General features: G+C 53.8%; 8 protein-coding genes across 8 annotated transcripts; 4 read left to right on the top strand and 4 right to left on the bottom strand.

The window, feature by feature from the left end:
- Nucleotides 1–313: 313 nt before the first annotated feature.
- On the top strand, nucleotides 314–2185 carry G647_05527 (uncharacterized protein; the record flags this gene model as incomplete). Its single annotated transcript, XM_008729855.1, has 1 exon — nucleotides 314–2185. One exon carries the CDS (start codon nucleotides 314–316, stop codon nucleotides 2183–2185), a length of 1872 nt encoding a protein of 623 aa, XP_008728077.1.
- A 2296-nt stretch (nucleotides 2186–4481) lies between these two features.
- Nucleotides 4482–7675, bottom strand: G647_05526 (uncharacterized protein; the record flags this gene model as incomplete). Its single annotated transcript, XM_008729854.1, has 2 exons — nucleotides 4482–5614; nucleotides 5662–7675. The coding sequence occupies 2 exons, from the start codon at nucleotides 7673–7675 to the stop codon at nucleotides 4482–4484; spliced, it is 3147 nt and encodes a 1048-aa protein (XP_008728076.1).
- A 1128-nt stretch (nucleotides 7676–8803) lies between these two features.
- On the bottom strand, nucleotides 8804–10483 carry G647_05525 (uncharacterized protein; the record flags this gene model as incomplete). Its single annotated transcript, XM_008729853.1, has 1 exon — nucleotides 8804–10483. The coding sequence occupies one exon, from the start codon at nucleotides 10481–10483 to the stop codon at nucleotides 8804–8806; it is 1680 nt and encodes a 559-aa protein (XP_008728075.1).
- A 1401-nt stretch (nucleotides 10484–11884) lies between these two features.
- Nucleotides 11885–13890, bottom strand: G647_05524 (uncharacterized protein; the record flags this gene model as incomplete). Its single annotated transcript, XM_008729852.1, has 4 exons — nucleotides 11885–12489; nucleotides 12558–12841; nucleotides 12902–13132; nucleotides 13181–13890. The coding sequence occupies 4 exons, from the start codon at nucleotides 13888–13890 to the stop codon at nucleotides 11885–11887; spliced, it is 1830 nt and encodes a 609-aa protein (XP_008728074.1).
- A 612-nt stretch (nucleotides 13891–14502) lies between these two features.
- On the top strand, nucleotides 14503–16450 carry G647_05523 (uncharacterized protein; the record flags this gene model as incomplete). The annotated part of the gene is made up of 4 exons (XM_008729851.1): nucleotides 14503–15197; nucleotides 15254–15599; nucleotides 15653–16029; nucleotides 16102–16450. The coding sequence occupies 4 exons, from the start codon at nucleotides 14503–14505 to the stop codon at nucleotides 16448–16450; spliced, it is 1767 nt and encodes a 588-aa protein (XP_008728073.1).
- A 1681-nt stretch (nucleotides 16451–18131) lies between these two features.
- On the bottom strand, nucleotides 18132–19611 carry G647_05522 (uncharacterized protein; the record flags this gene model as incomplete). Its single annotated transcript, XM_008729850.1, has 2 exons — nucleotides 18132–19374; nucleotides 19436–19611. 2 exons carry the CDS (start codon nucleotides 19609–19611, stop codon nucleotides 18132–18134), a joined length of 1419 nt encoding a protein of 472 aa, XP_008728072.1.
- Nucleotides 19612–20057: 446 nt separating this feature from the next.
- G647_05521 (uncharacterized protein) lies at nucleotides 20058–20719 on the top strand (the record flags this gene model as incomplete). The annotated part of the gene is made up of 3 exons (XM_008729849.1): nucleotides 20058–20192; nucleotides 20253–20562; nucleotides 20616–20719. 3 exons carry the CDS (start codon nucleotides 20058–20060, stop codon nucleotides 20717–20719), a joined length of 549 nt encoding a protein of 182 aa, XP_008728071.1.
- A 594-nt stretch (nucleotides 20720–21313) lies between these two features.
- On the top strand, nucleotides 21314–22894 carry G647_05520 (uncharacterized protein; the record flags this gene model as incomplete). Its single annotated transcript, XM_008729848.1, has 2 exons — nucleotides 21314–21695; nucleotides 21747–22894. 2 exons carry the CDS (start codon nucleotides 21314–21316, stop codon nucleotides 22892–22894), a joined length of 1530 nt encoding a protein of 509 aa, XP_008728070.1.
- Between the last annotated feature and the right edge of the window lie 284 nt (nucleotides 22895–23178).

The raw sequence follows: 23178 nt of genomic DNA, 5'->3' as shown, positions 1-23178 counted from the left end.
GCGATTCAGATACGAGGGAATTAGTTAACGTTAAAGCAGCACGACTGCACTAACCAAATAACTGATTAGCGGCTTGGCACCCGTCGCGGTCCAGCCCGACGAGTCTGGCTTCTGCTCGCCGTGTCGCCTCGCTGCCGCTTTCCCTTTGGAGACAGTTCAAACACCCTTACCATCAGACGTCAGGTTCACACGTCGCGCTCGATTCGAATTGCAGAGGTCCCGCATGAGGATGTTGGCGATACGATGATGAATCCCGAGCACTAGCAACGCCGCTCAACTTCGCCGGGCTCGTCTCGAGTCTCGACGAACAACCATGCCTCCTCCCGCATCTGGCTTCGCCGAGATCCAAAGACCACAGCCGGGCAGAGATTCTCTCGAGCTTGCATCCCTCGCAGACTCTGAGCAGGACGATTTGCCTAGCCCCGGACCGTCCTCACCATCGGGCATCTCCTCCTCCCGACGCCTATCACTCGAGAACGAGGATCCCCTCGACAGTGCGAACCCAGCTTCTCAGCGAAGGGGGCTGCATGGACGATCCTACTCTGTCTCTTCTGCGTTCGACTTTACCCCTGCACTGTTTCCACTGTCGTCCACTGCAGGGGGAGGCTACACTGCGCTAGGCAATCCCTCGGCGGTGTCCCTTTCTCTCGAGCGACGGGGAAATTTACAGAATCTGGAAAAGAACAAAACCTTGACATACCTGAATGGTCTATCTTTGGTGGTTGGCTTGATAATCGGGTCCGGGATCTTTTCGTCGCCGGCGCAGGTCAATTCACATGTCGGGTCACCGGGTGCGGCCTTGGTGGTATGGGCGATTTCGGGCTTGCTTGCCTGGACTGGCGCAGCCTCATATGCGGAACTCGGCGGCGCCATACCACTGAACGGGGGTGCACAAATCTACCTTGCCAAGATCTTTGGCGAAGTGGTTGGGTTTCTCTTCACCTGGAGCGCCATTCTGGTATTGAAACCCGGTGGAGCAGCCATCATCGCGATCATTTTTGGCGAATACATTGTCCGGGCAGCAATCGGTGCCGAAGTCGAAGACGTCAACCCATGGATCAACAAGATCCCCGCGTTGGTTGCCCTCATGCTGGTCACGGTGTTTAATTGTGTGTCGACCCGGTTTGCTGCCCGCCTGGGCGATCTCTTCATGTTCTTCAAGTTCGTTGCGCTCATTGCGGTCACGGTCGTCGGCATTATCGTGGCCGCCACGGGGTTTTCCTTCAACGGTCCCGCGAACAAGGACTGGCGCAATCAGAACTGGTTCGCGAACACGTCGACCGACATATCCAGCTGGGCCGTCGCGCTGTACGCTGGTCTGTGGGCGTTCGACGGATGGGACAATACGAACTACGTGACGGGAGAATTCAAGAACCCCAGCCGGGATTTACCACGTGTGATCCACACCGCCATGCCTGCTGTGATCGTATGCTATATCCTTGCCAACGTGGCATACATTTTCGTTCTACCTTTGGAAACGATCAACAAGTCCAACACGGTCGCGGTGCAATTTGGTAGCAAGGTCTTCGGCCCCATCGGCGGACTCATTCTCGCCCTGATCGTCGGTGCCTCGTGCTTCGGCGCACTCAATGCCACGACATTCACCTCCGGCCGCTTAGTCTACGTTGCTGGCCGCGAAGGATACATCCCGGCCGTGTTTGGCAAGATTGGGTTTGGATATTCCTCTGGGCTAGAGCCACCCACGCCACTCAACAAGTCACGGAAACGGTCTTGGCTGTCGAAGTCCCTGGCGAGGGTATTCGGCGACGAGTCCATCGGGATGGGCTATACACCTGTCAACGCCATGTTATTGAACATGCTTCTCACCATGATCTACGTTGTGCTTGGCGAGTTCGGGACCCTGATCACATTCTATGGCGTGGCGGGGTATTCGTTCTACTTCTTGACCGTCCTTGGCCTGATTGTCCTTCGCATCCGCGAACCACACCTGGAGCGGCCGTACCGGACCTACATCACCACACCTATCATTTTCTGCTGCGTGTCATTATTTCTGGTCAGTCGAGCCGTGGTAAATCAGCCGGTGCAGACGGTTATTGTAATTGCATTTGTGGTGTCTGGGGTGCCAGTGTATTACTGGCGGGTCGCTAAGAAGGATGAGACCAGCATACCCAGAGGTCAGAGGGGAAGAGAAGGACGCTTCTGGAGGAGATGGGGTCGGTCATAAGGGTTGGTCCGACATGGCCGTACTGTTCATGTATGTGTTTGTGCATATGTTTTTGGGTATATCCAGGTGGTAGAGGTGCCACCAGTATCGCATACTGCTGGGGCCAGGACTATCGCCTCCCATGTTCGATTGGATAGCAAGAGCAGCGAGTTGAGAATGACGAAACCAGGCAACGGGCCTTGAAGCCATTCTGCGCTCTTAATCAGCACTTGAAGCGCCAGTCTCGTGTTCTGTACCGGTGCATTGATTTGCATTGATTTGCATTGCATGTGTTGTCGGATTGGGTATCCGTTCGCTCCGTCCCCTGCATTTCCACCCGCGAAGGAAAGAGGAGACGGTCAGGACGCCGCCATCTTGTCCGCCGGACTTGGTGGAGTGCCGTCGTTTTTGTCTTCGTCTTCGCCTTTTAACGCTTAATGCATCTACCATGACGGTAAATCGTTGATCCCGTTTGTGCCTGGCTTCTGTTGTCCTAGACATGCCTACGGGGTAGGATAGGGGTATCTAACTACCGGGTCGATGCATTGATAGCGACAGGAAGGGCAGGTACTGTACCATACTCCGTACTGTGTAGTCCACTGCACGCCAGCAGAGCCTGAGGAACGCCATTGATCGCGCTCGCATTGCCGATGTCCTTTCCGAGACTGTGGTTTCTGATGGCCCGTACGGAGGACGAGTTACTTGTAGAGGCATACGGGCTCGTTAATTAGGCTGTGCTGGGCTCGGCTGGGCTGAGATGAGAGGGCTCAGTGGGCTGGGCTAAACCCTTCCAGGGCATACGAACCCTTGTCCTGAGCAAGAAAAAGCTTGAATAGTCGGGTCTGCATCATGACCCACCCTTGTGCGTACAGTACGCACACGGCACTGCATACAGGTATGCGTGCATGTGCATGCGTGGGTGCGTGCAGGCAGACCTATGCGGTTGATTGGGGTTGAAACTTCATTTCATTTCATTTTACTTGATCTCAAACATCACCGGGATAATTGAGTATACAGCACAACTCATCTGACTTCACGTTCCTTCGTCGGAGCGAGTCCACGCCCTCGTCGCGTAGTTTTACTGGCCTGATTAAAAACCGATGCGACGTCCTGCTTGATGACTAATACTAATACCCATTCCAAGGCAGGTATTCGTACAAGTACTCCGTAGTGAGCCATCAGTACGAGCACTTGTGTAGGAAGCACTGTATCCCGATATAACTCGCTGCAGATGCAGACATAGACATTGTCAATCATGGGCAACAAGAGCGAACCTCTTTGTGTGTGAGGTCTGTGCGTGTGTATGTGTGGCGTGCACCCTAAGGCACAGCGTTTACGTACTTGTAGGCCATGTAGCCAGCGTAGCCAGCGTAGCCAGCGTAGCGTACCTAGGTAATCATCCCAGCCAGGTAACACATTATACAGGTGCAATGCGGTCCTGTGTTTGGTAATCTGATATGGTGATACTCTGATACTCTGATATTGCCCTCGTCCGGCGATTCCTCCGGTCACCGACCCGGCAGAACGTTTCCCGATATGGAGTGTGGTGCGTGCGCGTGCGCGCGCGTATACATAACTGTATATGGTTACATGGAGGAGGTAGCCAGGGGCACAGAGTCTCCTCATCCTGGAGACGTACGAATACTAACTCTCGGCCTGAGCGGGATAATCAAACGAGAGCCTTGTGCGACGCTCTAACTACGTAGGTACTCTTTTTCCCCGGCGGATGAGCGCGTCAGTTATGTTCTCGCAGTATTGCTACTGTACAGCATGTCCAGTGGACCATGATCCGTGGCAGTGGAGGATGAGGTCTCATCGTGTCTAACGTCTGCTTGACGTGCTCGTTTACCAGTCAAGTCTCCGTCTCTGGAATCAGAAGAGTTGGATGCAGGACATACACACACAGCGGGGACTTGCAGTCATACAGTACTGGCACAGCATAAGTGTATGTTCACACGCCATTCGTGTCCTCAATGTTAGAGATAGGCTCCAAAAACGGACGCAACAACGGCTGTCGGCCTCGTTGAGAGCAACCCATGACACGGTGCCCAAAAGGTCGCATAACGAGCGTCCCTTTTCTCCTCACTTATGCCACCAATATTCCCTCCGCCATCGTCTGCAGCCTACATAACTCTCAATTCAGACTCCGACTCCCTCCGTTGCATCCTGATCCTTGTTCTCGGCTCCATTTCTGGCGGTATCTTCTCGGTCCACATTGCAGTCTTCCATGTCTGGGATATCTTCGACGTCTATGCAACGTATCCATTCTCGCAGCTTTCGCCACACTCCCCTCATGGTCCAGCCGCTTTGGTGCCACCTAGGCTTGTCCGTTCGAGGATCTCTTTCTTTTCCTGCGCTGTGCCAGGGTCAATCCATCGATGGCTCGAACTGTTCCCTTATTTCGGAAACTCGACGTCCTGCCCTGCCCAGGGTCGTTGATGGAGCTGCGGATTGCGCAATCAGCGGGGTTCGAGTATTTCACTGTCTTCGGCATCCAAGATCCCCCAGCGTTGGTCATGGACCGCTTCTTCGATTTCTTTCGACCAAGCTGTTCTCCGAGAGGCTTTGTTTCGGCACGAGGAGAATCCGGTATTGGTGAGGCAAATACATCTTCGACTTCCAGTTCACCCACTTGCATTCGCGTCCGGCTGAGCTGTTGCCTTATCTTAGTTTGAAGCCTTCGGCGCTCTGCCCTGCTCAATCTATCAGTGGCAAGCCGTCTGATAGGTATACTATCAGAATCGAGCGACCATTCACCCGATGCCAGAATCTCCAAGGATGTCGAAGTAGACTGATTGGCAAAATGTGAGGTTGGCTTCTTCAGGACTGAGCTCGCAGTGGGCCTTCTTTTCCTCCTGGCAGGAGGATTCGTCGACTTCCACGCAACTTCTCCCATGGGGCCACTTGTGGGTTCCGCGTTTTGGCCTGCCATGGTGGGAGCCATATAAGATCTTGCTCTCAAAGGAATATTCAGATCAGACTGAATACCCAGGATCGACATATCCTCATGGTGAATTCTGCGATAACGTTCAAGTAAGCCGGCGTCCTGAGTTCGCAGTGGCAGCTGAGCGTCATTGACAATGGCAAGGATATTCGATGCGACCTGGGACATCCCCAAAATCTCCTCAATCGTCTCGAGGCGTTCGTTAAAGGTTGTGAAGAGAAAGTAAGCCGTCAGTCGCTTTTTCTGTTGACGTCGTGAGGATAGATCTGTTGCCTGAATATCCGACCGAGCCCAGAAGGTGGTTCTAGTAGCGAGAAATTGCGCCATGATTTTCAGGTACTTCATTCGCGAAATGCGAAACTCGGGATTATTCCCAGGGTGTCGTGCTTGGCCGTAGACCTCGACTGGCCCGAGGGACGGATGGGCCGTTGGCGTTGAACTCAGGGAGCCACTTGTCGTGGACGCTAGGTAGATTCGCAGGATGGCGTACGCTCGCGAGGCGAGGTCTGTTGTCAATATTAGCTAGGGACAAAGCAGAGAGAGGATAACCTACGGGTCAAGAACTGCAATGGATCGCCGGACTCAGTGGCCTGGATGCGACGAACGACTTTGAACTTGAACAAATCCTTGACCGCCTGGTCTAGATCCAAAGGCGGCAGAGGAAATCCGAGAGATCGAGCAGCAATTGACGAGATTCTCCGACTTCGACCGTTGTTGAAAGATATGTCATTCAGAGACTTATCATGGTCCTCCCAAGTATGGAGCTCGATTAGACCTTCCACCTCAATACCTGGACCAGCTGCCAAGAGTCGCCGTTGCGACTCGACGTCCACACCCACTTTGAGAATTGCGGGGTTTTTCATGACATCCCGAAATGGTTCATCCTGAAGAATCGAATAGTAATTGATTGACCCGAATTGTATAACTGCAACCTCGTGTTCGCTTGCGAGGGTCAAAAATTGGATCGAAGGGTGACACTCCGTGCCAGGGCTCTGAACAGTGTCGAAGGCCAAGTATTTACAGCGCTCAGGATCGCTGAATCGGGGTAAGACACTGGTGAGGCCAGAGAATGTCGTAACATAGAGGATGGGGACCGCCGGGCCGAGCGGATAAAGGGGCGTTGGAGTTGCCCATGGAGCAGTATGAGCAGCGCTGACTTGAGCAGATGGTACAATGGCGCGAATGATGGTGGAAGCCGGTGGACCTACGTGTGCTTGATCCATCGAGGCATGATAGTCATTCGAGCAGTAGCGATCGAGCAAAGAGACTTTAGAGATCCCTGTCCAAAGCCACGTGAAGTCGCCAAGCAGTCGGATATCTCTTTGGATTTCTGAAAGCCTGCTTGAAAGTCTCAGCAGTTTTTCGTTCGAACAGCCGTGAGCAAAGTGATCTATGTGGGTCTTCAACAGCGGAAAGTATGCGTTGTAAGTGCTAAGAGGCTGATACGTTGAAAACAGTTCCCTCTGCAGGACTGAGGAGGAGATTTGCGAAAGCTCGTCCCGAATGTCGCGCACAATGACCCTACTCAGCCACTGTACTTTCCCGATATGGTAGAGGACGGGATCATCATCGATAATCTTAGCCAGCCTAGGCGAGAATGGATGATAGAGCAGTTTGGCCCCCTTCCTGAACTGAAGGTAGTTGTTCCTGATTCGTGTGGCTGTCTGGCTGGCAGCCTCTGCGAGGTATTCTAGTGGAAGAGTGAATCTGTAGTAGCTGTAGAGTTCTGCCGCCCAAGCAAGTTGAAGCCGCTTTCTTCTCAGCTGGCGCAACTCATGCAGATGCACACATATCATCGCAGCGGTGTCAGCCATCTCATCTTGAAGAGTCATCAACTCAACCAATGAGAATTTGATACGAGAAGGCAGGGATGGACGAGTCTTTCCTTCTCTCGCGGGGAGGGACCGCCGTCTACCCAGTCGGCTCTCACCAAGGCAATGTTGGGTCCAGGCAAGATCCGGATGATCAAAGGCCTCCACTAGAGAGTGCAACGCCGAATTGGCAACCTGCCTGGTACGAGGATTTAGCCCGCTCTTCTGATAGGAATCTTGCAGGCCGTGCTCGAGTTCCTTTCCTCTTGCCACCAGTGAACGAAGCTGGAGGTAACGGTCCATGCTTGTCTTGTCGTCCCAGCCGAAGCTTTCAACGAGATTGGCTATTTGCTCGGCTTTACGCAGCTTCCGCGTCCAGGCTCGTCGTTTTGCGGCCTCTTCCTCTCGCCTTCGTCTGACCAATGCCTCTTCCTGTTGCCATGTTCTTAAGAAGGCTTCGACGAGGTCGGTGATCTTTTTAGCCTCATGCATTTTTTGCATCCAGGCTTGTCGCATTCGTTCGATTTCTTCCTTCTCTTGTCTCGCTGCCTCTTTTTCGGCATTTCGACGTGCTTGAATCGGACTGTTTGGCAGTGACAGATCCGGGCTAACGACCTCGCCGACTCTGAAATTATTTGCAGCCGGAAGACCAGTCATAGCAACGGGGGTTCGTGGATATTTTGGTCGTTTTGAAAGACTGGACTCTGGAGGGAGAAGCGGATTCGGGCGCGAGGCAGATGCCGGCTTTCTAGGCATATTGTGAGCAGGTACAGACTTCATCTCAGCATTTCTCAGCATCGATGTCGAGGTGGTGTGAAAGGCTCGCCGCCTAATGTTCGGCTCGAGTTGTGCGCTCCTGGTGGCAGGCGCCATGCTCCCTGTAGAGTGGGCACGACGAGCATACTTGGAGGCATCATGCTGAATGGAGCGTGGCTGGGCTTGGGATTTGGAACAGCAAGCATATCCGGTGGCTCGATTTTGTTCCAGTCGCAGGCCATGACTGAGGGAAACAACGCGGTGACAACAAGTCGTGTGAAAGGTCAAGGTAGGTGAGAGCAAGCCGGACGCAACCGGACCATGGAAGAGCCGGTTGTAGCCATTGGACATGGAACTTGAACACCGTAATACAGTGCCCCGTGTGAGGGCTATCACTTTCTTCTGTTAAGTCCCAAATTGTGAGCGGTTGAAGGACCTCAAGAACTGAGTGCCGGCGCCCCACGCGTTGATATTTGCGTGGTACGTGCAAGTGCTTCGCCGTATGCAACTACTTGGAATTTCCAACTTTGTCTCACTTGGTTCTCACTTGGTTCTCTCTTGGCTCTCACTCGGGTTTGAAACATCTGAAATACCGTCTGCTTGCAATCAGCTACAGAAAATAGGACAGGCTTTGTATTGAAACTCTTTGCCATTGTTCAACCAAGACTCAACACGCAGGCTAACGAGGTTGAGTTGCATGTTGCTACATCGCTCTCCATGAGCCGAATCTGCCATGGCGAACCAGCAGAAATTCCATGACAATCAATCAAATCACGAAGACCACCACCCAGTACCGGCCAGTTTCCGGCAGACATGTGTTCCGACTGAACACGTTACAGGAATTGACAACCATCTCTAACAATTGCCGACGGCGATGACGGAACTCCATACCCTTCCTCGATCGTTGCGTACCGTCCCAAGCTCCGAGTGATGATGCATTCCAGCCTTTGATATACTCCGTCGACTCAAGTTGGACCTTTCCGTTGACCAAGCTCGATGTCGCCAGTCTTACAATTTCAGATTCACCAGCAACCGTCTCATTCCGTGCTGAATTGGCAGGCTCCGAGGGTTGCTGGCGTTTCCAAACGTCCTCCACAATCCTCAAACATGTACCTTGGACCATTTCATTCAAGTGATGAGATCCAACTCATCTTCGATCGTAAGCATGTTGATGAGGCGCACCAGGTCGAGGACACCACCATCAGTTGTCGTTTCTTCATCTTCATCTTCCTCGTTGACCTCGTCTTCTTCCACACTCCGATAAACAAGGAAACTTTCTGGAAGGGGAAAAGGTAGGGGTCCTAGACTGTGGTCGGGAAAACCACTCGGGATGTCGCAAGTCTTGTTTGCTGTTTGACAGTGTCGGAGCTCCGCCTGAGGCTCTTCGCCTAAATTGGTTGCCTCGCACTCGTCGTTCTTGTTCTGATCCAACGTCTTGTTGAAGCAGGTCTTTATGATATTCTTTCTCGTCCCATCAACCTTCTTCAGTTGAGCCTGGATTTCTGCCTTGAGCTTTCTGAACGTGGCAGTTCGCTTGACGTTTGCGACCTTCGCCTTATTCTTCTTGGCCTTCAGCTTGGTGTTGGCAGCTTTCAGCTCTCTCTTCTCCGCCTCGAGCTGAGCGTTGGCAATTTCCAGGTGGTGTCTGTGGACATCGAGCTGCCCGTATTCGTCGACGGCCTCACGGAGGTCGTTATCTCGGGCAACATACAGTGTGTAGAGATGGTCGCGGTCCATCAACAGAGCGTTGTTCTGGTTCTGGACGTCTTCCAAATGATGTTCCATGTTCTGCAGCTCATGTTGGAGCGACAGATTCTGGTTTGCGAGCTGTTCATGTGCGGCGACAGGATTTGTGCAATGCTGCTGGAGCCAGTTGAATCGATAGAGCAAGGTTTGGACATAGTAATATGCTTGTCGGGCCCCCGATCTGAACTGGTTGATCACATCGTTGAGCACTGTGATTTCTGTCTCCTTGTCAACGACGACTTCCTCGAGGCGATGGATCTCTCGGCGGGAGTGATGCAGTGCTCTGTCTTGTTGTTCTAGATGGGATTTCAGCCGCTCGATTTCCGCATGCGGATCATGTGCTGCAGGTTCTGGTTTCCATTGTGGTACGGCAATGGGAGATGACTGGTCAAGGTTGTAGCCAGCAAGGGATTTCCGCTTCTCGGCCTCGATTTCCGACTTTCTGAGGCGAGTGGCACCAGTCGCGATGAATCGCTGTTGTGTGTCGACCGTCTTCCTCAACGCATCATTTTCGGCCAACAACTCACGATTCCGATCCTCCAATTCCAGATTCTCCTCCAGAGATCGATGCTGATGGACGCCGTCTTGCTCATGTCGTTGGAACTGAAGGTCGCTGTACGAATGCGTGCTCGCTGGTGAGGAGACAGTCGTGGTTGTGTCCTGCTCTTGCGGATGAGGGGAGAACCGAAAGAGTGGCGACGAACTCCCGGAACTCGAACTTGCAAGAGACTCTTCTGCTGGCTCTGAAATGGAACTGGAGAAGTCGAAGTTGGCAGGCACGAGCCAGAGATTGCTCGGCACGTCGCTCTCAAATGTACTGTCTTCGACGAACCCCTGTTGGGTCTCTGGAGGAGAACTGCCACCGTTGGAATCGGAGTGGCTGTATGAGATGTAGGTGTTGTTGTGGGAGGTACGAGCGGCAAGCACCAATGCCCATGATGAGGCGTGGTGTTGGGGAGTGTTGTGCGGAAGATACTCTGTCAAAAACACACAAAGGAAGCCGAGTGATGTTGGCGTCATGATAGAAAGAGACGTCTTGATGGTGGTGGCAGCTGGAGACATAGGGCCCACAAAACGAGAGTTGAGGTGGTGAAACCTCAGAGAACGAGACACAAAGGAACGCGGTCGGCGAGCAACGCTATTGCAGTCGACGGACTGTAGCCACAACGAGTCAGTGATCGTCGCAGGCAGTACACGACTCAAGCATGAATGGAAGAAGAAGATCTCAGGTATGTTGGAGACAGCGGCTGCTCACCTTCCGTGCTCGCTTGGGAGGACGCCAGCTGTGGACCAGCAGCGTTGCGAAGACTGACCAGATGGGGATGGAGGTCATGATGACGAAGACGGTATTCATGTCGAAAGCCATGATGGATGAATTGTGCAGAGAAAGAGACATATGTGTGTGTGTGCGTGTGGTGAGGTTAGATATGAGAGAGAGAGAGGGAGGTAAAATAGACAGTCGTCGACCAGCAAAGAGGAATAAGTCCTCAAGCGCTGGCAGTTGCGCGCAGGCAGTTGCTCGCATACCACGCTTGGCGGAGTGAATATGCGGATTGGTGTTGATTGGGAGTATTGCAGGGCAGTTGGCAGTTTCGCGGTCGCAAGTGAATGTGATGATGGCGACGAGGATCAGACCATGGCATCCGCGAGATCAGAGGTGAGTAGACCGCCCTTGCCCACCAGCTCAGAAGGGAGTATATCACCCTGGACATACTGGACATACCCCTGTGCTCTCAATCATACCCATGGGTGAAGGGATTTTACAGCCCTTGGACCGACACGAGCACCAGAGCCCCGTCAGCCGCGCCTTCAGTTCGCGGCCCACGAACCGATATTTCTCAAGCACAGCACTATGTCAGGATGGACAGGGGCATGGATAGCCGGTACCATGTAAGACAGTACAAGCATCGCTCGAGCAAAAGTCATGTTATATATTCACCCTGTCAACAAGATCAGGTCTACATATGATGATCTTCACCTTCACCTTCAGGCTGATTTACCTCGACGGCTTCTCAAGCCTCGAGCAGCGGGCCGAAGACGATGTTCCATAGTCTGCCACACTCTAAGTCCCGTTCCGTGTCCTTACGACTATGGGCACTCACGACCAGTAAGAGCGGGATAGTATCAGTCACATCCCTGATCGCAGCGGAGGAACTAGACAACGCTGCACCTGCAGCCACATAAAGATGTCAACTCTGGCCGGTGCGGATGGTGTGAGCGGCTCTATACCCAGTCAACTCAGATCAGTCGGTCAAAGAATGCTTAAAAGACACAGATACGGCCTGCCCGACGTCCGCTTCTATCAGGCACCTTGTTGTGATTACTGCGCATTCTCATGCATCGAAGGTTCGGACCAGATTGGAGCATACGCTGGGGTGGAGACGATCCCACGTAGGAGCAGTCCACCGACCCGGTCGAGATACGGTATCAATAGTAATTGCGTGCTCATGGCTCAGGCCCCAATCACATCGGGTACATCCCTGTCATGCCTGGCTCAGAGTCTCCGAAGCCGGCCCAGAACAGTTCATTGAAGGGGTCCACATCAAAGGCGTTGTCCATGAACGACACGCCGGCGGTTTGTTGTTGCGTCTGCGCCGATAAGTGCGATTGCTGCTGTGCTGTGGTCGCCGACAGGGCTCTCTGAATAGTGTTCTGGTGATACATCTTGATGTTCGCCCACTCATGGGCCAGCTTGAGGAAATAACTGCATTTCTCTCCCTTCATACGATGCAGTTCTTGGGCTCGTAGACATAACGTGTCGAGGCACTTGCCCAGCCAAGCAGCACGCTGGGATGCTTCCATGCTGACGTACGCCGAGTCCAGAATAATAGACGACTTGGTCGACAGCATGATGCCGAAGTTGAGTGCCCGCCATTCCAGTGAGGTCCAGTCGACCATGTCGTCTAGGCCGTTCTCCAGCACGCAAGAGAGGTACTTCACGGTGGCGTTGAAACAGTCGTACAGGATCGACAGGCGGGTCACGGAGGGTGCTTGACCGTGGAGAAGGCCGTATAGGCCAACCTCGTGGATATAGCCTCTGCTGCTGTAGTAAGCGCGCTGGAGCCAACCTAAGTCCGGGTGGAAGGTAAGCTGGAGGCCTGCAAGGATTGGGATGTCTGGACTATGCCATGCGTACCATTTCTGAAAGCACCTGGGGGGAGAGATGTCCTCCACTCCTCCGTCTGCTTGGACAAGGCTCCAACCAATATCTGGATCTTATCGTCGCTCAGCTCGCCAATCTTCTCCTTCGAGCCGTGATCGAAAGTATGGGTAGTCTCCTCGGCGACGCGCATAGACCGGACCATGTGAATCAGAGTCGGGTCCGTGGAGTATTGTGGGTCTGTGACCAGGGAAGATGCGCAGTCTTCGAGATACTGACTGTACGGCAACATGGATGGTCTTCTAAACAATAACAGGCCACTGCGTAAAGTTAGTCGTCGTGGGTCGCTGACGGCGGCGTCGCCCATGAGAACTTCGTACTATGTGGAAACCGTAAACGCGCCCAGATACGCCCTTCGAGCCTCAAACCCCCAGAACTTCGATGACATGGCCTCACTGCCCTGCTCGAGCGCTGAACCGGGGCCAACGATGATCTCATGCTGGGTGACGCTCGTCGGCTTCTGGTTGATTCCGAGTTCCACGGCCAGTGAAACCACAAGGGAGCCTAGCCTGTAGACCTGAGTTGCGACGGGGACGGTATACCAATGGCACCTTCGATGATCAGTACTGTTCGTCCCTGCACTAGCTGCTGGGACTTACCAGGCGAAATATACAATTAGTGCCTGCAACAGATCCAACGATTTCTCCGACTTGACGAAGTACCTGTGGTTGAAGTGATGTAGGAATTTGTCCTGCAGTGCGCGCTGCCGCTCTGGGAAGCGCCATGTGGTCGCAACGAAGACTGCCTGTGCCAGCATGGGTCGCTCTTCGACCAAAGTAGCAACAGGACAGGCCTCGGGAATCATGACATAAGGAAAATGGTTGGCTGACATGCGCCGGTAGTCATTGAGCAGAACCTCACACTCCTCGAGAGGGATCTCGAGCAAATAGCTATTCGAAGCATCCGAGTGTGTCGATTCGAAGCGCAGCGGAGACGTCAAGCCCGTGGCCTGCGAGACCCGGGACGCATCGGTATGTGACGGCGTGGAGGTCGACACCGATGTCGCTACATTGGCTTCGGGCTGCGGCTTCTGTTTGAGCAGAGACAGTATCTCGGAGTAGCTGCTCTCCAGCTGTTCAACGCGGCCGCGTACTATCACAAGGTCAGTGGGTGGCGCCGGAGATATGGGGCGCAGACACCGTACGCCGCGCTTTTCGCTTTCTCTGCCTGACTTCGGGTATCTGACAGTCTTTGCCCAGCCTTGCACATCTGCTCGGGGCAGGGTGGCACGGTGATCAGCCAAAGCACATTTCGAAATATCGAGCCTGGTGCTCCCTTGCGTACCTATGGCAGGAATCGCCGCCTTCATCGCTCGGGACACATTTCAGCTTCTTCTCGCGGCATTCTGCGCAGGCTGCGTGTTTCCTCTCGGTGTCGGCCATGATTGCAGCCTGGGAACTGGATCACACACAAGGACCTGTTGGCCACTTTGTCGCCGTGGCCGGTGCAGCAGGAGGGCATATAAGCCTTGTGGGTCCTGTATTAATAACACGCGCTTGAGCTGACGCTCACATCACGGGAGGTGCTATAGAGAGGAGAGTCGGCGTCCGGGACCCAAATGACCCCCGAGCGAGCCGAACATCCGGAATCAAGACAGGGGGGCCACGCAGCAGGGCGGAGGATGGCGTGCCGGAACACCATGTGCTAGACCGTCAACGTGCAAACCTTCTCATCCCCGCATCTATGCACAGGGACTCGAGTCACAGCGCGCCATGGCACTCGGAGGGCGACCTCATTTTATCAGCTGTGAGGCCGAACAGGCAGATCATGCGTGGTTCGAAGCCACGCTACCGAGCACGGAGAACTGAGGCCTGCAAGATGGGGCGGGTTGGTGGAAGCGGTCAATCTGCCTCCTTGTTAAAGAATTGCCTGCTGTCCGTTGACATGTTGCAATTGTCGTCCTCGGGTTATGCTTTCCAACATGCAGTCTACCGTGCAGGGCTCGTCCCATTCTCTGGTGTTCCCCGGTTCTACCTCATCACAAGCCCAGTGGTCCGATCCAGACGAGAAACAGCTCGACCATCCTGCAGGTGCAGGCGGCGCATCCCGTTGGACTTCGCTTGACCCCGGCCTTCAGGACTGGACTAAGTACACTCTTCGAAAGAGGCCATGGCGACGAAGAGTGACCGACTTCAAACAGATTGTGGAAGCGAAATATCGAGGAAGCGGGACTCCTGGGGATCCGTTTGTCGTGCAATGGCTCGATCATGACCCGGAGAACCCAAAGAACTACAGCAGCTTGTTCAAGTGGCTGATGACGTTCCTCCTGGCCTTCATGACCCTGTGCGTGTCGTTGGCATCGTCGGCGTATACCGGCGCCGCAGGTCTGATCATTCCCGAGTTCCATTGCAGCCACGAGGTCTTCCTGCTGGGCTTGAGTCTCATGGTCGCTGGCTTCGCGCTGGGACCACTGATGTGGGCACCGCTTTCAGAGGCCGTATCTCGTCGAGACATCCTCTTGATTGCGTTGGGCCTCTATATCATCTTCACGGCAGTCTGCGCGGCGGCACAGAGCATTACGGCGCTCATCATTCTTCGTCTGCTGTGCGGCACCATGGGCTCCGCTGCCTTTGTTATCCCAGGCGGGCAGCTCTCCGACATGTTTGAAGCAGAGCAGTAGGTTCAAGTCTTGCCCTGGGCAGTCGTTGAGGGTGCTGACTTCTGGAAACCAGACGCGGTATGGCCCAAGCTGTCTACGCAGCGGCTCCCTTCTTAGGCCCGACTTTGGGACCGATGATCGGTGGGTTCTTGAGCCCGGCTGCAGGATGGCGATGGCTCTTTGGGTTTCTTGCCCTGTATGCTGCCGTGTTGACATTCTTTGGAATTATATTCGTCCCAGAGACATATGCACCAGTCCTGCTGCGGCGAAGGGCAAAGCTTCTCTCAAAAGCCACCGGGAAGGTGTATATGACCAGAATCGATATCGAGCAACCACTTGTGTTGAAAGAGGTGGTGAAGCGATCACTCGCTCGACCATGGGCTCTTCTCTTCCGCGAACCGATTGTGTTACTTCTCTCGGTAAGCCATTGCACCCACACAGGCCGTCTAAGCTGCTCACCATACAACTCCAGATCTACATGGCCGTCGTATACGGGACTCTTTACCTGTTCTTCGCGGCCTTCCCCATTGTCTTTCAGCAAGGCTACGGTTGGAATGCGGGAGAAGAGGGTCTCGCATTTCTCGGGATCATGGTAGGAAACCTCCTAGCCGTCGGCGTGATCATCATGGACAACAAGCGATACATCCGCATCTCCAAAGCCCATGGTGGCTTCGCACCGCCTGAATCCCGCCTCCCGCCCGTCATCTTCGGAGGTGTCATCGCCATCGTCGGCTTGGCTTGGTTTGCTGCCACCGCGGACCCAAGGATTCATTTCATCGTTCCCGTTCTTTCGGGATTACCGTTCGGAATCGGGTTTATCTTGGTCTTCATGTGCTGTTCCAACTACCTGTGAGCTTAGACGAGACTCCATTCCTATTCGCAGCTTTTCTCGACGAAAAGACCACGCTAACTGTATGTCAGTGTCGACTCTTATGTGATCTACTCTGCCTCCGTCCTCGCCGGCAACTCCATCCTCCGCTCGACATTCGGTGCTGTGTTCCCACTCTTTGCGACCTACATGTACGACAGTCTCGGCGTCCATTGGGCGTCCGCCGTCCCCGGCTTCATTGCTCTTGCCTGTTTCCCCTTCCCGATCTTTTTCTACAAGTATGGCGAGAGCATTCGACGGAGGTGCAAGTACTCAGCCGAGGCGGCAAGGTTCCTGGACAGTCTGAAGAGTGATCTTGAGCGTCAACAGAGCCGGGCAAGTAAGGCCGAGGAGGTAGGAGTTGGAGTGGCCGACGGGGAACGGAATGATGTGTCTTCCTGAAGCTCGATCGACTATAGAAGCAAATTGCAACACAACGGCCGGGCGTGGAACTGGTTTCGCCACGCTCACCGGTCAGCTTGGTGGCCGGTCATCACGTTCTATTCGTACAACAATTAACGCTGAAACAGTCCAAGGGTCACTCTACGAGCGATGCCGCCACCACCAACAAGACGGTGAGGACAAATAACGCCCTGCATTGGGCATACCTATTTGAATGCATGTACGCACATTCATCCTTCAACTCTACTCCTTCTACCATCCCCCAACCCGAATCATATATCTACGGTTGTACCCGTTCAACGAATAATACACCAAGTCGAAGACACCAGGACAATTGACGCCCAGTTCCGAACGCTGAATCCCCATCTTCTACTTCTAACCCATGTGTATCCGACTCTTTATCTACTACGCCTGCGGCCACGACGGCGAGCGGGACGAATACTGTGGCCGGAAAAAAATGTCGCGACTGGCGCGTCCGGGAGCAGATGTCCAGTGGTACCTGCAGCAGATGTCGTCCTGACCGTGGCTAGCCACAGTAGAGATGTGGAAGAGTATCCTACACTCACACTCACACTCACGGACAGTCAGTGAAGACTGAAAGTGAAGGGCACCGTCAATCGCGGCTATTTCAATAGACACACTTTCAACGAATCTACCACAATGTAATGGTGCATCATACCACGCCATCTTCGACGACTATCATCAGCATCGAACATCGAATATCCAAGACGCAATACGCAATACTCGATACGTGATATCGGTATCCCACAACATACATCAGACTCATACAAGTCACTGCACCCGGAATCCTCGCCTCCTCGACTAGGACTGACGGACACGGGGAACACCGAAACCGACACCAATATCGATAGCCATCTCGAATCACGGGTCCGTGAGCAATACCCACAGGACCATCTGACGCACTATATCCAGTGAGGGGTGCACGCCGATCACAATCACAGCTCCACGGCTCTGATGAATGGCCTATGTCGCGGATCAGGAACCAGAACGAACAGAGCTTGTCAAAGAGGGTGGCTATACATACATATGAGGGACGGGCGGCCGGCCTCTGCTTCGCCGTACAGCCGTCAATCATCTTCGTCACATACCGTGCACCCGACGCGAGAGACACTTTTGCTTAGGCTATCAATATCCAAGACCAAAAGCCGGGCAGACGCGACAGAACCAGGGTCCGCGAAGTGCAACATCCTCGAGAAGTGTGCGAGACGATGGGATTCTTGCCCTGCCAGAGCGTTTGCCCCGTCATGGGATACGTGGGTACATATTAGTATCGAAGCGATTGTTAAGTAGCAGGCGGAGTAACAGACCAGGCAGGCAGGCACGCTTCAAGCAGGATATCTGGTGGTCATAGGGCTGGTGCATAGCTGATAAGAAGGAAAAGGAAATCTCACAATGGCAGGCTTGGGCGAGACCATGTGCTGATATCGGAAGGTTACGCTTACTCGCACTGGAGTCATCGAATAGCTTGGTGGCTTCTGTAGCTGTGGTGTGGTGTGGTACGGTGTGGTGTCGTGATGACACATCAGAACATACCTTGACATAGATATATACATCGACCATACAATCTAGGACCTAGAACAAAAGCTTCGGGCTGAGAATGAGTCTTTCTTCATGGCCCTTCCTCTCCCCCTGAGACTTACAAGGCTACTCAAGGTGATAATTAATCCTTTTTGAACATCTCGCCCAGCCACTTCATGGCCGCTTCCTGCATGCCACCACCTGCGTCGACAGCCCAGGGAGACGGGTCGCACAGCTGAAGTTGGACCCTCTCTTCCGCGAAGCCCTTCTCCCGCCCAATGAAACAGGCTCGGCGCATCAATTCGGCCAGTTCGGTGCCTTGGGCACGCATCAGCGCTGCATGGCCCCTAGTTACGTCGATGGCATTGCTTTCACCGTCGGGCGCTTTCTGCTCCACGTGAGATTGCACGAAAATACGGACACGTGGCAATGTGACGGACTCGGGATTGCCAACAGCAGGCCAGCGGCGCAAGACTTTCCGCCGACGAGGAGGCACGGTAGGCGCATGAGAAGCAGAGACACCAACCTCACCGTGCGAGGTGATGCCGGAACTCGTCCCCATCGAAGAGGGACTCGATTGATGTGCATCGTGGTCATAGTCACTGTATTCACCTCCTCCCACATCCATGTCGACGTCGTCCTGATCTATCTCACTGAGCAGCTGATCTCCTGTGGTGGCGTTGGCGAGAGGCGTGTCCCGTCCCGGGGCGCGGAGAAATAAGAGCGGACTGGCGAATGGGTCGAAGTACGCCGACGGCGTGTTGAACAGTTTCGAGCGCAACTTGACCAGTTCCTCGGCCGCAGCCACGACGGATGGAGCATCGGTGTCGTGCAGGTTCCCACTTTTGGACGTGCGTGCCCGCTTCTGTGCGTGTTTCTGTGCCTGCGTGGTCGGAGAAGATAGAAGAGATTGGACCGCCGGTGGTCGCACTTTTTCGAGCACCTCGTATATTCCTACCCAATCAACCATGGGTTCTGCGACCGCGAGCGCGTGTATCGCATTCGGCTCAGTCAGGGCGAGCATGGTCGCTAGTGCGCCGCCGATATGTCTTCCCAGGAGGCATATCCTGGGGGCTTCGTCATGGCTGACATTGAAAGTGGAGGTGGAAGAAGTGAGGTAGTCGAATGCCGCCGCGACTTCGTGGATGGGGGTAGGGAAGACTTTTAACTCGTTTGAAGAAGCTAGAAAGTCCGCTGATTTTGCCAGGCTGTAATTGATCCTGACCAGCGAGGTGGACGGCGGAAGCACATCCTGAAGCCGCGCAAGCGTGCTCTGCAACAGACTTGATGTCGTCCCATTTGGACAGGCGGGCCCTGAAGGGATATGGACTAGCAGGTTGCGCGGCCCATTTGGACTCTGGCGCAGCTCACGAGGAGAGAATACACTGCATTTATGGTCAGCGGGGCTTCTCCTGCTAGGATGTATATGTCTGACGTGTCACCTACTCGAGCTTGACGCCGCCACCGACTCCAATGCGCAGCTCGACGGTCTCGTGTTTCCACGCGTTGTGTGTGGGAGCGGACGCGACAAACCTCCTTGGAGGAAGTCGAAAGCGGTATAGACGGGATGTAATGGTTCTACAGGACTCGAGAAGGCCATCACGGCCACAGCATGGGAGCATCACATGGTGAGTGCCTGCATTGGAAACGAGGAATGTGGTGAAGCGACACTGAAGTGTGTGAGAGGCGGGACAAATACTGCGGTTCCGGTGCAGTTGCGCCGCCGGTTGTTTATACGGTGGATGCTAATTTATCACAAGCGTAGTTTTATCGCGTTGACAATGTAGACAGTGTCACTAATTACGCCTCCACTGTCCCTAGGCTTCTCGGTTCTTAAATGACGCCGGAGCCATGCCGAAACCCTCGGCTCTCTGGCCCCAGCAATCAAGAGGTAGGACTTCCACATCCTCCTTGGCCGTGGTCGAGGCGGACTTCATTTCTTCTTGCGAAAGGGTGCGGTGTTCTTAACATCGCCACTTTGGCTTTGTTCATTTCCGTGCTTCCTTCGAGTCCGCGAAGCCCGCGAAACGCACGCGTTCTGACGCGTCCTACCGACTGAGTTCTCAAAATGAAGAAGCCGGAGAAGTTCTACCCAAAGGCCTATATGTCACGGCCTGGAATGTCCTTTGCCGTTGACATCGACGACCCAGTTGAGAGAATCCAGGAATTCATGAACGGGTACAAGAGAGAGCCCGTCGCAGAGGTAGGCTTACTCCACCCAGGCCAGTATCCTCCAGCATGAAAGCGAAGTAACCTTGTCTAGGGCTTTGAAGAGTCTCTCATGACCAAAGATCTCGCCATTGTCGGCGCCACGGGGCCACCACATGTCACAGCTGTCTTCGAGATGGAAATGACGCCCAAGTACGGAAGTCGAATGGGCAACGCTCAAGGAGCCGCCATTTCGCTGATCCACGACATGTGCACAACCATGGCCATGGCGCCGTTGGCGAGGGAGGACTTCTGGCACTTTGGCGGAGTGTCCAGGGTGCTGAGCGTCACATATTTGCGACCCACCAAGACCGGCACGCGTGTGGTTGTTGAATGCGAAGTTCTGCAGGTAGGCAAGAGATTCGGTGTGTGTCGCCATTTTTCCGCACGCGCGACCAGCAGGCACTTACTGGAGCAGCGACGATTCGAGGGACGATGAAAGACAAAGCAAGCGGCGACTTGCTCTCAGTCTGCGAGCACAACAAAGCCAGTATCATCTTTCGCGAGAAGTCCAAGCTTTGAGTACCGCTGTACTACCGATTCGACGTCAAACCACCATCTTCTGCGTACCGCTCGCGTGTAGTGATAACTGCGTCCCTGACATACGCTGGAAAAAATATTGTGCAGCCTGAGTTCGCTGACCGGCTAGTCCTATGCACCAGCAGAGCGCAACATGGCCTTCCAGTAACGGAGACCCGATGTCGCGTACTCGACACAGACGGTGCATTTTTGCCCCAGGAAATGACAAACAGACTGCAATGGCACAACCCAACATTTTCCTTCACGTGTCGGAATCGCCGCTTGAGTGCGCCTCATTGGCCAAAGCTCTCTGTCCCAGGTGCTATGATCTCATACATCCGCCCAGGCGTGCCAGGATGAGCGCCAGAATAAAGTTTCGATCACTTTCAAGGAAGCGGAAACGGAAAACTACGCCGGCGTCAATTTTCCCACATGCAAGAACCGGCGCTCCTTTGATGTCATGCCAGGTTGGAAGGCGGTTTTTCTTTATCAATCCTATCTATATATTGCGTCTTGCTGCCCGGTCTTTGACTCCCGCCATAGAGCATAGAGTATCTTTGACCATTTCCGAGTATTATAATATCTATTTCTGGCGATATGGGTGGCACTCCGGAGAATTATTGTATGTTGCAGGGTTTCGAGTGGAACGTCCCTGCCGATCAGAAACACTGGATCCGCCTAAAGAACGTGCTCCAAGACCTGAAGGACATCGGGGTGGACAATGTCTGGCTCCCACCTGCGTGCAAGGGCCAGGGAGGTAGCCAGGCAAACGGCTACGACATCTACGACCTGTACGACGTGGGAGAATTTGAGCAAAAAGGCTCCAAATCGACCAAATGGGGCCCGAGGGAAGATCTGGATCAGCTGTCCGACAAAGCGCAAGAACTCGGGATCGGGCTCTACTTCGATGCTGTTCTGAACCACAAGGCCGGTGCGGACAACAAAGAGAAGTGCAAGGTCGTCGAGGTAGACCAGAATGGTAGGTTGGCCATCAATGTATTCCGACTAGCAGCTAATTGTACCCTCACAGATCGCACCAAGGAAATTGGTGAACCCTTCGAGATCGAGGCTTGGCTGGGTTTCGACTTCCCTGGTCGCGGCGACAAATACTCGTCGCAGAAGTATCACTGGTACCACTTTTCAGGAACCGATTACGACGCGAGCACCGAACGCACCGGCATCTTCCGCATACTTGGCGACAACAAACACTGGTCTCGGTCGGTCGGCGAGGAAGGAGGCAATGCAGATTTCCTCATGTTCGCAGATTTAGACTACGCCCACGACGAGGTGGGACAGGACGTCATCCACTGGGGTGAGTGGGTAGTCAAGACACTCAAGCTGAGAGGGTTTCGTTTCGACGCGTGCCAGCATTTCTCCGAAACATTCACCAATGGCTTTGTGGACAATCTGGAGAAAAAGTTCGGCAAGGATGCTCTGTTCCTCGTCGGCGAGTTCTGGTCCGGTGACACCAAAGAGATGCTCGAATACCTGAAGAATATGCATCACCATTTCAGCTTGTACGATTCCCCCATGGTGTACAAGTTCTCGGAAATCTCCAAGTCGGAGAAGGGCGACCTGCGCAAGGTCTTTGACGGCACGTTGGTTCAGGCGAAACCCGATAGTGCTGTGACGGTAGTGATGAACCATGACACTCAGCCAGGACAGACGGTGGAGACACCCATCGAGGGCTTCTTCAAACCACTGGCCTACTCCTTGATCTTGCTGAGGCAAGAAGGGTATCCCTGTGTCTTCTACGGCGACTTATACGGCATGAAGGGGGAGCACCCGGAACCACCATCGTGTGGAGAAAAGCTACCTCATCTCGTCCTGGCAAGAAAGCTTTTCGCCTATGGAGACCAGGAAGACTATATCGACGACGACCCCAACTGTTACGCATTTGTGCGCAGAGGCACTGACGACCGAAAGTTCGGCCTAGCATGTATCATGTCCAACGCCGACCCCAAAACGAGGAGGATGGCGGTTGGCAAGGAACACTCTGGCGAAACGTGGACCGACATCCTGGGGTGGCAACCCGAAGAGGTCAAAATTGACAACGACGGGTTTGGGGAATTCATGTGCTCTGGAACAAGTGTCAGCGTGTGGGTGAACAGGGACGCAGAGGGCAGAGATAAAATCGACAATCTTCGCTTCGATACAGACATATACGCAAAGGCCTAGAGGTGATCGATATCACAGAACACGCTAATGATGGTTGGATAGGAAGACAGCACTCCAAGTTACATATCTAGACATATATTTAAAGCTACCATACTGGACTCTGGACTACGTTTCTCGGAGCAAGCGGCTGCGGTCAAGCCAGAGGAAAGGATGCAACACTGGACGGACGATGACTTCATGTCATTTATTTACCTAACTCCAAAGTTGCGGTTCGGATTTTGCCAGTCCCAGCTCACGGAGATAAGATCTCACTGCTGCTCCAAGTCGAACTTCAACCTTAAGTC

Source organism: Cladophialophora carrionii (genome assembly GCF_000365165.1).
Source record: "Cladophialophora carrionii CBS 160.54 unplaced genomic scaffold supercont1.4, whole genome shotgun sequence".
Lineage (NCBI taxonomy): Eukaryota > Fungi > Ascomycota > Eurotiomycetes > Chaetothyriales > Herpotrichiellaceae > Cladophialophora > Cladophialophora carrionii.
This window is presented reverse-complemented; position numbering and strand designations above follow the sequence as displayed.